A 13,453-nucleotide genomic window follows, 5' to 3' on the forward strand; every position below is an offset into this window, starting at 1 on the left:
TCTTTAATTGCTGTACTCCTCTTCCTCTTTTTTCCCCATCTTCACCATTTCTACCTCATCAGGACCAGCAGTCTTCAAACCTTTCTTCACTTTTAATTTCTTTTTTCCTTCTTCTCATTCCCTTTTTCAAACTGCACCTTATTTGCTGGACAGAAATATGCATTACCAAAGAAATAAAACATATAAAGAATCATATTTCTGGTTACCTGAAAACAACTGTTTACCAGGACATGTAATATCAAGCCACTTTAGCTTTTTCTTTATTTCAGGTAAAGAATCCAACTGATTCACTATATATTCACCAGATCAAACTACTCAGCTTCTTGACAGCATCTCCCAGGGGATTATGGCTTCTCCCAATCTCGAACTGGAGCTCTTTTACATTAAACAAAAGTATTAACCACTATACTACAGAGCTACACCTCCAAATCATGCTAGTTAATGATTAATAATGCAGTGTTTGTTCCCCTTATGGGTACAAAATTACTAAAATTCCTTAATCAAGTTCCCAAAATCTGCTTATCCATTCTACCACACCAACCATGTTTAAGTTGTGTTCTTCAAATAAACAGAAAGTCATTTAGGAAGAAGAAAATGAGAAAAAAAACAACTCAAATATCATTTCACTAATTCTGAATCAGTATACATATTGAAAAGGAGTGAGAAGAAGTGGACGCTTAGTTTAATCTCATCGCTTCTCCACAAGTTAATATTTCACTAGCTTCCCTTTTAATATAAATCTCAATAACGATGATAGACATATTTCTAATAACAGAATATTTACACTACTTGTTTTTACAACTCAACAACTTTACCTCAAGACGTCAAAACCAGCGACCTCCAGTTTTGTAAAGTTAATTGCAAAATCTCATTTGTGCATTAAGACCACATCTTTATACCTCCTTTTGAGTTCTTCATAGTTGGACATTGCTTGTCTGATCAAGTGTGTGTTCCCCTTATTCCAGGCAAGTTGCGTGTCTCCTAATTACATCGGTTCATGTCTCAATTCCCACAATCTGGTCAAACAAATGTATTATCTGTCAGTCTGAGTGATAAAATATAAACTGTCTAAATTTGCAGATGTGTTCCCTGAATCCATCCTAAATCTGACTGAATGTAAGTTCCCTAAATGTAATCTTTTACCTTAATTACCTTAAATCCAGCATGTGCTTGAAAACCTTCTGACCTAGTACTTGATCTCTATATCTAATTGTTAAACTGGTTTTCCTAAAGCCATTAAGCTCCAAATGTACAGGGTGGGCCATTTATATGGATACACCGTAATACAATGGGAATGGTTGGTGATATTAAAGTCCTGTTCCTTCCTATTGAAAAAACAAAAGTTGTATCCAAGATGGCCGACTTCTAAATGTCCACCATGGTCACCACCCATCTTGAGGAGTTTGCCCCCTCACATATACTAATGTGCCACAAACAGGACTTTAACATCACCAACCATTCCCATTTTATTATGGTGTATCCATATAAATGGCCCACCCTGTAGTTTCCCCAAATTCACCTAATTATAACAAGTTCCCTAAATTTTCATGGATTGATGACAAACTGCATTTGTACAAATATAGTGTCTTATCCGTTTTCCGTGTATGTGTTAATAAAATCGAGTGTTCATCAGGTGTTTATTGAAAATATCCACCTGGTCATCAAACACACTCCTTCAGACCAACTCATTATTGAATATGTGTTACTGCTTTTCAAATGCAGCCAATCACTAAATCCAGCTTGCCATCAAGTGTTTTCTTTGTCATTTCTCCAAACTGTTGTAAGTTTTATTCTCTATTATATTCTGGTCTGTTCTAATCTGTTATACAAAGTCATAGCCCAAAGGTACCTTAGTCAAGGTGGGGACGTTTGGCTTAATTCCAAAAGGCTTTCTGTAACTGAACCAGTTTATTTCTGTTGTGCTAAATCACACACACACACACACACACACACACACACACACACACACACACACACACACACACACACACACACACACACACACACACACACAGAGATAAGCTGACATTCCAAATGACTCGACAATGAATGTAAGCTGCTCACTATACACACACTGACACAATGAAGAGCCTATTGAAGAGAGATTTGTGCATTACAATGCATGAGACGGCTGTGTGTGTGTGTGTGTGTGCGTGCGTGTGTGTGTGTGTGTGTGTGTGTGTGTGTGAGAGAGCAGCATTTGCACATTTTATGCGACCTGAATGCACCGGTCTACCTGTCATGTATCCCTTCCTTTCTTCCTCTCTCTGTTGATGTTGATGTCTCTTGACCTTTGTTTTCACCAACAAATTGTCAAATTATGCCCTTGGATGTTAGCCTTGTAAGCGTCACAGCTCTATAGTAAAGGTCTGGTTAACTTTGACTAAACTAAAGCTAGTCTGTTAATAGGAATAAACATACAATATCCATAGAGGATGATTGCAGTGTGCCATGTGGTCAGACTTTGGAATAAAAATTCATCATGACCCTACAGAACCTGGTGCCATTCATAGGTTACCTGTGACCCCTCAGTCAACACTCTGACCTTTTGTAAAATATAACTTCCTAATCCAGTTTGTTAGATATTAGTGGTCCGCAGAAGGCTTAAAGGACCATTAAACTTTCCTGAGACACATTAAAGGCTCTGCAATCATAATCAGTAACGTTTAATGACTTGGGGAATGGTGATATAATGATTTACGCTGCTGTGGTTGATTATAGACACAGTACAATTGTAATATAAAAGTGCTGAAAGATATTGATTGATATTGTGAGTGATTAAAATGCAAAACTAAGGACTGAAGATATTTAATATGTCAAGTATAAACGAAATGACTGTGTGTTTTAGAACATCATGTACAATGAAGCGCTGTAAAGTGTTTTTTTTAACTTGTTATTATTTCATTTTTTCAGTATTTTTTCATCTATCTGCTTCTTGCTAGCTGATTAACACATAATTTTTGGACACTGAATTTTGTACTGTCAGTATTGTGTGTTGTGTGTTTTCTTTGGTCATTTAAAAAAATAACCATCATTCTCTCCCCGTCTCACAGATATGGAGGAGAGGACGGGTGCAGCATCATGGGCGAGTGGAAGTCGTTCTTCCAAGGTAACAAATTACAACAACTGCTAATAATGATTACTAAAGCTGATGTGTTTGCCTTCATTCATAACATTCATCATTTCATGACTAATGCACTGGACGTGTCTTGAAACAACCTGTTGGCAGGGACCTTTTCACTTTTTTTGTCCCCTTAGAATTGTTCCTGTTTTTCAAACAGACGTTTTTAATGGCCATCAAAACCTTGAAGTGCTGGAACTCTCAGCCACTTGTACAGTAGTGTCTTGGATCTTAAGCACCAAACAACAACCGTGTTTGAACTGTTGATCACATATGTGCCTTTCATTTTCAAATTAAGGTATTTGGCCGTTTAAATGAGCCAAAGAGGTACATTCTAGTTCCAAAGTGGTAATTGTATGCAATGACACACTAAGAAGGCTCTGGGTTCAGACTTCCTGGGGCCATTTTTCTTCTTAAGCCTAAAGAGTTACAGCATCTTATGAGAGTCCTCCAGGTCCTGTAAGCTGTGAATTGTAGCTTCGGTGGATCAGACTTCTTAGTGCACATCCCTCAACACCCAGGCCCTGGTTCATTGTGTGCCCCTCTTTGAACCACAGTTCATCACAGCTGATGGCAGCAGTCGTCCGGCCTCGACAATCTAACCCCTGTCACTTACTTTGCACCTGCCCATCTCTTTCACATTCAACACACTGGCTACACGAAACAAATGGTCACTTAGTAATACAGCGGTCCCTCGCTATAACACGGTTCACCTTTCTCAGCCTTGCTGTTTGGAGATTTTTCTTTGTGCAATTTTGCATGCTTCGATCGCTAACAGTGTGACACTGAAGTGCTGTACTGTATGTTTGTAAGTTTTCTCCCCAACGAACACAACCATCGACAAAACATTTTGCACGGTAAAAGGCAACGGCGGGTGTCTTTGGTTTCATTCTGTAATACTGGACTTATTTTTCTACGAAGGTTTGAACTGTGAGAGTGTTTAAGCAAGAGAGAAAAGTGTTAAAATGTTCATGCCTGTCTGAGAAAAGTGTATAAAGTGTGTTATGAGGGGTTTTACAGCCTTAAAACATGTATAATAATTGTAAAGTTGGCTACTTCACGGATTTCACCTGTTGTGGGTTATTTTTAGAACGTAACTCCCACGATAAACGAGGGACCACTGTATATCCCAGTCTTCGACATGATTCTTCTATGTTTTTATAAGCTTTCGAATAAAACTGAGAGTATATTGTAGTAAGGCAAGCAGGCAATGTGTACTAAAGAGGATTGGAGCTATCCATCTGAGGCCTAAGTCATTGTTAGTGACCACATCCATAATCCTAAACGCAACACTGTACAATCACAATAAGTATAAATAGTTACTCTCCCTAAACGTGGCAATCGGGGAATGAAGAAAATACAAAAATTCTAACTTGCACACATCAAAACCTATTTTCTTATTTTTTTAACTTTTTACTTTTAAGGTTGGGTTCATCATCACTGATGACTTTGACCTCAGAGATGAACTAAACTGTTGTACAATAGCAGCAGAGCATAGAAACAGTGCCAAGCTGTGAATATTACATTCATTACATTACATTCACATGTAATAATTGTTTATCATAGATTTTATGATAACCGTTTGTCCTGTGTCACCATCTGAAGAAATCCAGTATTTTCTCTTTTAACTCCACCATTTTACCAGCTACTTATTTTATCTGCCAAGAAGTAAATATACTGAATATCAATATACAGATAGGTACAGAAGAGGCTGAAGCTTTTTATGAAGTTCCATCAAGAGCATCTCAGCAGCAGATTCAGCCTGTAATTGTCTTCAGCCTGTCTTCACTACTACCAGTTTGCACAAATTTCTACTTCCTGTGTTTAGATTTGGCAGGAGACCTGTGTTACACGTCTTTAGCTTTGCTTCCTGTCATTGCTGTTGTGTTTTTCGTCAAGTCTTCAACATTTAAGGAAACGGAGCATGTCATGTTCCTGCTAAGAGTGCTAATTTCTACGCTTGCTGTGGTCAAACTTGCCTACAAGCAGCTCCATCACACGTTGCTAAACTTACAGCTTCACATTTAGTTTTCATACATATTTCCAAACATTTTGAACTATACACTGCTGTATACACCATGTACACTGGAAAATGTAAAAGTGTCAGTCATCCAGTGTTGTCTCTACAACTTCAAGGACTATTTCTACTTGTAATGCTACAGATGATGCTGTTTGCATTGCTAACTAGATGTCCTGTCTCCCTCCTCAGAGTTATGCCGATGGGTCTCAGTACATGACGTCACATGACAGCCTCTCACCTCCGTACACCAACTCCAGGGTAACAGGTATGGTGCAAGCTAAATGTGTGTGCATGGGTACATGCATTTTTATTTACTTATTTATTTTCGCAATTCATTTTTTTCTAGCCATCAGCTTTAGATTCACAGCTTTGTCGGGTCCTGACTGTGTGCGCGTGTGTCTGCGGAGAATTAGTGAAACACTAGCGTACACTGGAGGAGACAGGTCATCTGGCATGCAATTTCTCTCTCTCTTTCCTCTCTTGGCCCGCTGTGTGGAAAAACGCCAGGCAGTGTGTGCTCATTTACCCATGATGCTCTCTGCCTCTGGCTCTCTTCGATGTGGCGCCAGTTGTGAGCAAATGGCCACTGACACAGATAATCTGCCTCTCTCCCTCTCTCTCTCTTCCTCTCACACAGTCACACAGGCATATAATCACTGAAACACATACGTGCAGATGTACTTACACACACACACATGCACACACACACACACTAAACAGAGCTTAATTACCTTTGACTGGATGCATCAAAAATGGAAGATGTTAGCTCTCAGCTATCTGACTCTACCTGCCTTTTTCTGCCACTCTATCTCTTGTGCTTCTTCTCATTAGTTTTGAGTGAGCTCACACTTGTGATGCACTGAATCTTAAACCCTCCACTCGAAGTGACAGAGTTAAAAAAAAAAGTGCTGTTTGTGCATTTTTCTCCTATATTTCTTTGGCTGCACATAAAAGATGGGCATAGCTACCATGATGTCTCAAATTGGTTTGTGCATTTTGGAGCTGTTAGTCTTTTTGGAGCCACAAGTGACCATATTTAGACAAGAAGGGTGAGATTAGCTTAGGTAGATCAGTAAGCTTGATTAGCAGGGTACATATAAATCAAATACTAGAATTTCACTCATCAAAACAAGTACACTCACCTCTGGTCTCTTACTGCAGTTAACCAATAACCAAATATTTGTCAGACAATTACACTAAAATGCTGCACAACAAAAACTCTGACCACATTTCTTAAGAAGGGGGTAAATTGGCTGGTGACACTAAAACTTATTTGGAGCAAGCTGTTAATCTGTTTTCACATTTTATGAGCAAAGGTATAAGGACACTTAACCAACAAAAGTGTGTTGATTACTTTAATGGCCATATGTGCCCAAAACAGGTGGCAGTAATGTGGTGCTCTAGCAGCCTCCACACATTGAATTTCATGGTTTCTGCATCATGTCAGAATTTGCTCCCGTTTACCCATGAAAGCATTAGTGAGGTCCAGCTTGATGTTCTGCAGTAAGGCTTGGCTTGTACTCAACGGTGAATAGTGTTGTGCCTAGAGCTTTGTTAGCTCAGTTAAGTTCTTTCACACTAAACTGAGACATCTATATTTTCATGAGTCTGACCTTGTGCACAAGGGTACAATCATATAAAAAACAGGAAAAGATCTTCCCTGAACCTATTGTTTAAACATCGCAGTGGAACTAAAGTGCTGAAATTAAACTTGTAAAAGAAAAAAAGAGCCCCTTTTGATATTTTTTTAACCGATTTATAAATGTTATAATTTTAGAGGGCATAGCAGTCTGGTTTCAAGTGGTTAATGGATTTTAGACAGATGTGTGAGTGGTGGTTAATTAAAAATGATGACAAACATTTTATTAATTTTGTTCATGTCATTAGGTGGAGTTTAAACTTGCCTAAGCCTCTCGAGGACTCGTGTTAAAGTTTTAATATATGCACGCACAAGTGTTTAAAAGCAAAGTTCACAAAGGGGAGGTTATTAATTAAATCAGCTGAAGCAAAAGTGTAAAAAAACATTTTTATTATCTTATAGAATTATCCGAACCTGGGTGTCGAATGCACCAACGAGGAAAAAGAAATGTAAAACTTGGAAGTCGTGGGCCTCGTGTTGGAATGATCCATTGTGAGTGCGATGTGTTGTGACAGTGTTGTGATTATTTTATGTATCTGCAGACGCAGAGAGGGAGCAGACAATGCAGAGTCAGAAATGGAAATATTGTATTTCATCGGGCGCACAGGAGCTGCAATTTACTTTGATAATGATAACGCTAAGAGACCGAGACAGCAGGGGATATGGAGCACACACAGTTCTATCATTGCTAAGAGTTTTCTAGAAAACTCCCTCTTTGCTTTCTACCTTTAACAGAACCATTTCTCAGTCAACTGGTCTTGTAAAATTTGATTGTGTTTGATGTTTGTGTTAGCTTTTCTCTCTCTGTGTGTCTTGATGGATATTGCAGTCTTCAGTACCAATACTAAGATATCAATGATGCTGTTTCTCAGCCTGGATGAGAATTAGCAACTCCAACTCTGAGGCCACGGTTCTGATTGGAAAACGTGGATTTCTTGCTCTGGGTTGGGCAGGAGTTCACGAACCTTGGGTCATATTAACACTGGGAAATGAAGGAGCAGGAAATTGACAGGTAGATCAGTGAAACGTTGGCACTGATACGAATGTTGTATCGATCTCTTGCCTTCAGAGATGAGCCTGTGTCGAATTACTGGTTGATCTTTACCCTCACCTATGGGTGTGAGTCAATAATGACTGAGGGATAAGACTCATGTTTGGATGTCTTAAAATCAATGTTTTAGCATCATGAGAAGACAAAAAAACAGGATGAATTAGAGGAGAAGCTCAACAATCTGGTAACCAGTTCTCAGGAACATCTGCAAATGTATCTTTACGATGGATTGGGGCCAAGGTGTTTCTGTTTAGTTGGCTTGTGGTTGCTTGGCTGTTGCTAGACAGTTACTAACTGCTTGCTTTGGTATGGTTAGGGGGTTGTTGAGGCTTTGTAGGTCAATCTGTTGTTGCTTTGCAGCTGCTATGGCGGGTGATATTTTGCTTTGCTTGTTGTACAGCATTTACTAGCCGCATTGAGAATGTTCTCATCAACTGGTTGGGAGGTAGCGGTTATTGTGCCATATATGAAAATGCTTTCTGCTGCTCATTTAACATAAACCTGACAAAGCCTAGATGAGTTTAAACAATCAATTGTACTGTTTGAAAGCTACTATAAGTATAATAAACTGTCATCGAGTATTCAGTTCAATCAATAGAGGAAAAAGAGCCACGTTGTAATTAGGAATTTGAAAGAAAGCATCTTAAAGATGTAACTGATCAACCCAAATGTACCCTGTGTAATCAGTTAGCTGCTAAACATATAAATTTAAAAGAGTCTTAAAAGTAGCTGCGGACTGTGACAGAGCTTCGCATTGCCTCCATTTGGTTGTGCACATGTCGCCAGGGTGTAGTGTCCATCACACTACAGTTTGTTTGAGCGAAGTTCATTCACAGCAAAAAAGTGCTCATGATCAAACGTCACACGATTCACAACAAGGCAATTTATGGCGCAGCTTTGCACCATCAAACCAACCCCTAAATATTTTATTTATACCATAAACATGATTGTGAGCTTCAATGGTGAGCGACTGCAGCCCATTTAGGTCACCGTCAGGTTCAAGACTCTAAAGAAGAAAGAAACACTTCAGAGTTTAATGAACCAAACCTGAACATGTTGACCCTGCACCCCCCCACCCCCACCGCACTTCTCTCCCTCTCTAACCTTGTCTGTCTTTCTTAACCCCCCCCCCCCCCCCCCCCCCAACAGATTAGAGTGATGTTATGCTCTAGATAATCAGCGAAGGGATTAGTGTCATCTCAGCGACCCTGCTAGATTAATCTGCTACCACACACACACACACACACACACACACACACACGAACAGAGTGATCTAGCAATCAGAATAAGATGGTGTGTGTGTGTGTAAATGTGGACCTTTACTTACATATGTGCACAAATTTTAACGTGTGTGGTTTTATGCCTATTGTGTGTGTGAATTTGTGATGTTGTTTTTTTTTTATGTAACTTGTGTTTTTGTAGGTTTGCGGTTGTGTGTGTTTCGATGGTGTGTGTGAGTTGGCAGGTTTACCCTGTCGGTATCTCAGTGTGTAATGTCAGCTTCTGTGTGTGTGTGTGTGTGTGTGTGTGTGTGTGTGTGTGTGTGTGTGTGTGTGTGTGTGTGTGCTTTAATGTGGTTAAACGCAGAGGTCTGAACGTTGCTGTGTTCTTTGTGCGATCGAATGACTGCGTGCTTGTACTTGTGTGCGTTTTGATGTGTATGTTCAAGTTCACCTTGTCATTCTGTCAGCTCTGTACCTGAGTGTGTGATACTGCTTTTATCTTTATATGTATGTGTAGATGTGTGTGTGATTGAATGCAACCTTGCACTTGTCTGAATGTTTTAATGTGTAGTGTATGAGTGTGTGTGTGTGTGTATTAATACATGTGTGAATGTGTGTTTTTAAACTGTGTGTGTGGAACTTTGAGGTATTGTGTGAGCGATTCTCACTTTCATGCATGTAAGTGTGTGTATGTGGTAACACAAAATATGCGCCCGTCTGAATACCTGTGTGTAGCTGCTGTGGCAGAGCAGGTGCACCAACCAACCAACCAACCCCCCCTTTCCAAAATGCACACACACACACACACACACACACACACACACACACACACACACACAGACCGACGCACTGTAACTGTCACCTACATAGTAAATGAGGGTCTCAGTGGTTTCAGCTTGTAAGCACATTCTGTTCTTTTAGAAACAAACAATCTGATGTAGCTTAATTTTCACTTTTCCTGCTTTTATGCTGTCATGTATGGATGTGTTCTCCAATAATTCCTCTGGTCACGTTTGCAGTTTTGGGGGTAAAGCAAAAGAGTTTGTTGTGTATGATCATCTCTGAAATTACTCAAAGTTCAGTGCCTAATCATGTTGAAGAGGATAATCTTGTCTGTCATATTAGCCTTTGTCAGAACAGTATTAATTCATTAAAGTGGATGTATTATTTATTTTCAGTCATATACTTCTGTCACGTACTTTTACAAAAGTGAATATCCACATTACACATTTCCAAATTCCATTATTAGTCCTGTGAGTCCTGTGGAAAACTTCAGACTACTTGAAATGGTCAGTTCCAAGTTCCAGACAGTTTTTTTTCTATTATTTGATCTGTATGACATCATAGAGGTGTGATGCCCCAGTTTGGGGGCTTAGAGTACACTTTTCACCATCTCACAGTACTGTCGTTGCAGCCTTTCCTCGGCTCTCTGTGGTAATGGTACATGTTCATCAGTGGCCATGACAGTTTGCATACTACCAATCATAAAACTGAACTCACAGCCCAGTATTACTTAGTGGTACTAGCTTTGGTCATAACGCAAATGTTCTGTTTATAAGGTTGGAGAAAGTCAGCTGAGACTGAACAAGTCACTTGAATCAATTATGAATGGATTTTTCCACTGAAAACGCAAAATCCACAGAGTCAACTTACTGGGTTCTCAATATTAAAATGTGTGACTCTTAAAGGGTGACTGAGATGATCCCACAGCTCTACCTGTTTCCACAGATGCTTCACCCTCATGTTTTTCTAAGTTTCTGGTTGCAAGGGGCAGCCAGATAGATGAAAGAAGACTTACATGGTCAGGGAAGATAAAAGATGTTTTGGATCAATTCAACCTTTTCCAATATCTGCTGACACTAAGAATCAATCCAGTATCATTGTTAAATTAATTAGCAGTTTTCCTCACTGTGAGATTAGGATCCATTCTTTTTGAGTCAAGCTGATGACAACAAGCTATGTTACAGTAAATGCAATAAAAGCTTCCCAACAAGTGTTGACTTGAGCCAACATTCTACCATAACAAGAGTCAAAGTAAAACATCACAGAGAGAGAAAATCCATCATCTTATTGGAGCTTTTCACTTGTGTCAATTCACTTCTGCAAACATATGGGGAACAAAAATACTTCCTCCTTTGTATGTCAGCTCTCACTGTTCAGGATTGAACCGACACCCAATTGAAATATTGTATCAGTGCATTTGGCCTTATTTCAGGCATATCTTTAGGTATGAAACCACAGATAGGAGAAAGAGCAACTTCAAATCCCTAAGAAGATAAAAAAAATCTCAAGTGGTGCACATCAGCATTTGCAATGCAAATGCTAATTTTAAACTTCTTATTTATTACAATAAATTTTACTGAAAAAGACAATTTGACAAAGTGATAAACCTAGCAAAATGTTTGCTGCTCTTCTGTTTCCCAGATTGGGGTTTGCATCCAAATCACTTTCCTGTACTGTAACTTCTAAAAAATGCAGCATTCTGCAGCATTAAGCAAAGCTGTATATAAAAAGTTGTTTATAAACCTGGTGAACTTGGCTCCCTCCTCCTCCTCGTGCTGTTTTTGTTGAAATGCAGTGAGTCAGCCGTCTGTCTCACCTCTGCGTGACCTTATTAATGAGTGTTGAGCCATGAGGCTGGACCCCCTCTGAGGAGGTCACATCTGGACACTTTATATAGAAATACATATCTGTCTCTCTCCTCTCGTTCACCCTCCTTTAGTCACTCTGTTTCTCATCTAAATTTGGCAGGCCTCTTGTTTTCTTTTATTTCATTCTCAGTTTCTCACTTGATGTGACTTGTTCTTTTTGCCCCTTTCTTTGTCTAAATATATGTATATATGTATTTATGTTTTTTTTGTTTTTTTTTTAAATATGTAGACAAGGGGAACCCCTTTACCTCAGATGGGTGTGGTGCCAAGGTCCGACCCCCACCCTCCACCCCAGTCTCCCTGTGCTTAGTCTTGATTTTGTGCTCAGAATGTTAAACATCGATCGGATGTGAAGAACAATTACAATGAGGGGGAAAAGGAAAGGAGCAATAGTGGCGCAAATGGTTGAAGTCACAGAACTCAGACACTGTTTGGGGTTGTAGAACTGCTGCTTATCACTTGACCTATGTGTAAATAAGGTCACATGATGACACCAGTTCTGTAGACTAAATACAGACGATTTTGCCCTAAAACGTGCATTTTGCTTTATGAAGCGTGTTTTTTTGTTTTGTTTTTTTATCACAAAAACCATGATTTTCATGATAATGTGGGATGTGATTTTCCACACCGTCCCTGACCAGTAAGACAAATATGAAAACTTTTTAATCATGTGATTCTGAGGAGCACCTAAGACTTCAGTGGCAGAAGGAAGAAGATGATGAAAGATTAATAAGAAATGGGTAATCTTCACTTTCGCTGCACATTACCCTGAAATATTGAGGCAATTTTCCTTGTAGCATTCTTCGTTTCCTGCTCTGCCCTCAATCATTTTCTTTCTGTTGTCTCTACTGATTGAAACTGAGCATCCACATTCTTTGAGTATTTTGAAAGGATATCATAAATTGATTAGTGCTGCGCTGACTTCAATGCATTAACACGGACGCACACTGTAAGCCACTGCAGAGTATTTAGTATATTATTGTTTTGAAGGGGCTGTGTATCACATGTAAATTGTCTGTGTAATTAGATCTGACATTGTAATAATAGGTCTCGTCAAGGCGAGAGGGTGGAGGGGGGAAAATGTGAAATGTACACTCTGAAAGGAACGGTTCAGCACTTCAGGGTTCCTGATCATGTGAGGGGGGTTGTGTTGAGTACATATTTTGAAAAAACTGTCAGAGTTAAATGTCACATTTTGAAAAGAAGGTAGTCCCGCTGTACGATTACTGCTACGACTATACTATTACATTTTACAGGCAGGTGGTGTCCGAGCTTGGCAATTAAGCTCTTAATGTCTACCTTCATTTGTTGCCAAAATTTACTCATTTCACAAAGACAAAGACTGTGAGTACCTGGTATTAGGGACATATTTGTGCCATATTTGTGTGGTTCAATAAGTTTGTCAGCATGTCCCCAAGAAAAACTGCATATTGCAACCAAACATCACAGCAAATGTGATAAACACCATAATATGACCTCTGTGGCTGTTACTTTTCGTGCTGCAAGAGTAATCTAAATTTATGTGGTTGAAAATGTTGATTTGGAGGTTGATGGCATGCAAAAGTGAAAGTAATCCCATCACCAGTGTTGTAAAATTCGTATTTTGATGATCAAAACTATCGTGTAAGGCATCTTTAGAATGTCTTCAACCAGCACCAATGACTCTACAAAGCTGATCCCTCTGCAGGGCTGTACTGATCAGCCATAGTATTGGGCAAATTAGCATTTTGATCTCACGGTGGTGAAAA

At 39.3% G+C, this 13,453-nt stretch overlaps 1 protein-coding gene across 8 annotated transcripts in view; it reads left to right on the top strand.

Moving 5' to 3' along the window:
- Nucleotides 1-13,453, top strand: part of tcf4 (transcription factor 4) — a 243,221-nt gene that overhangs the window by 62,137 nt on the left and 167,631 nt on the right. For all 8 annotated transcript variants that reach the window (XM_084934628.1, XM_084934630.1, XM_084934631.1 and 5 more), the window contains 2 exons: nt 3,054-3,109; nt 5,331-5,406. In XM_084934628.1, the coding sequence (XP_084790754.1) occupies nt 3,054-3,109; nt 5,331-5,406 (132 nt within the window). The remainder of the gene's footprint in view (nt 1-3,053; nt 3,110-5,330; nt 5,407-13,453) is intronic.

This window comes from Perissodus microlepis, chromosome 7, assembly GCF_051167445.1.
Source record: "Perissodus microlepis isolate ML-2025 ecotype Zambia chromosome 7, ASM5116744v1, whole genome shotgun sequence".
Lineage (NCBI taxonomy): Eukaryota > Metazoa > Chordata > Actinopteri > Cichliformes > Cichlidae > Perissodus > Perissodus microlepis.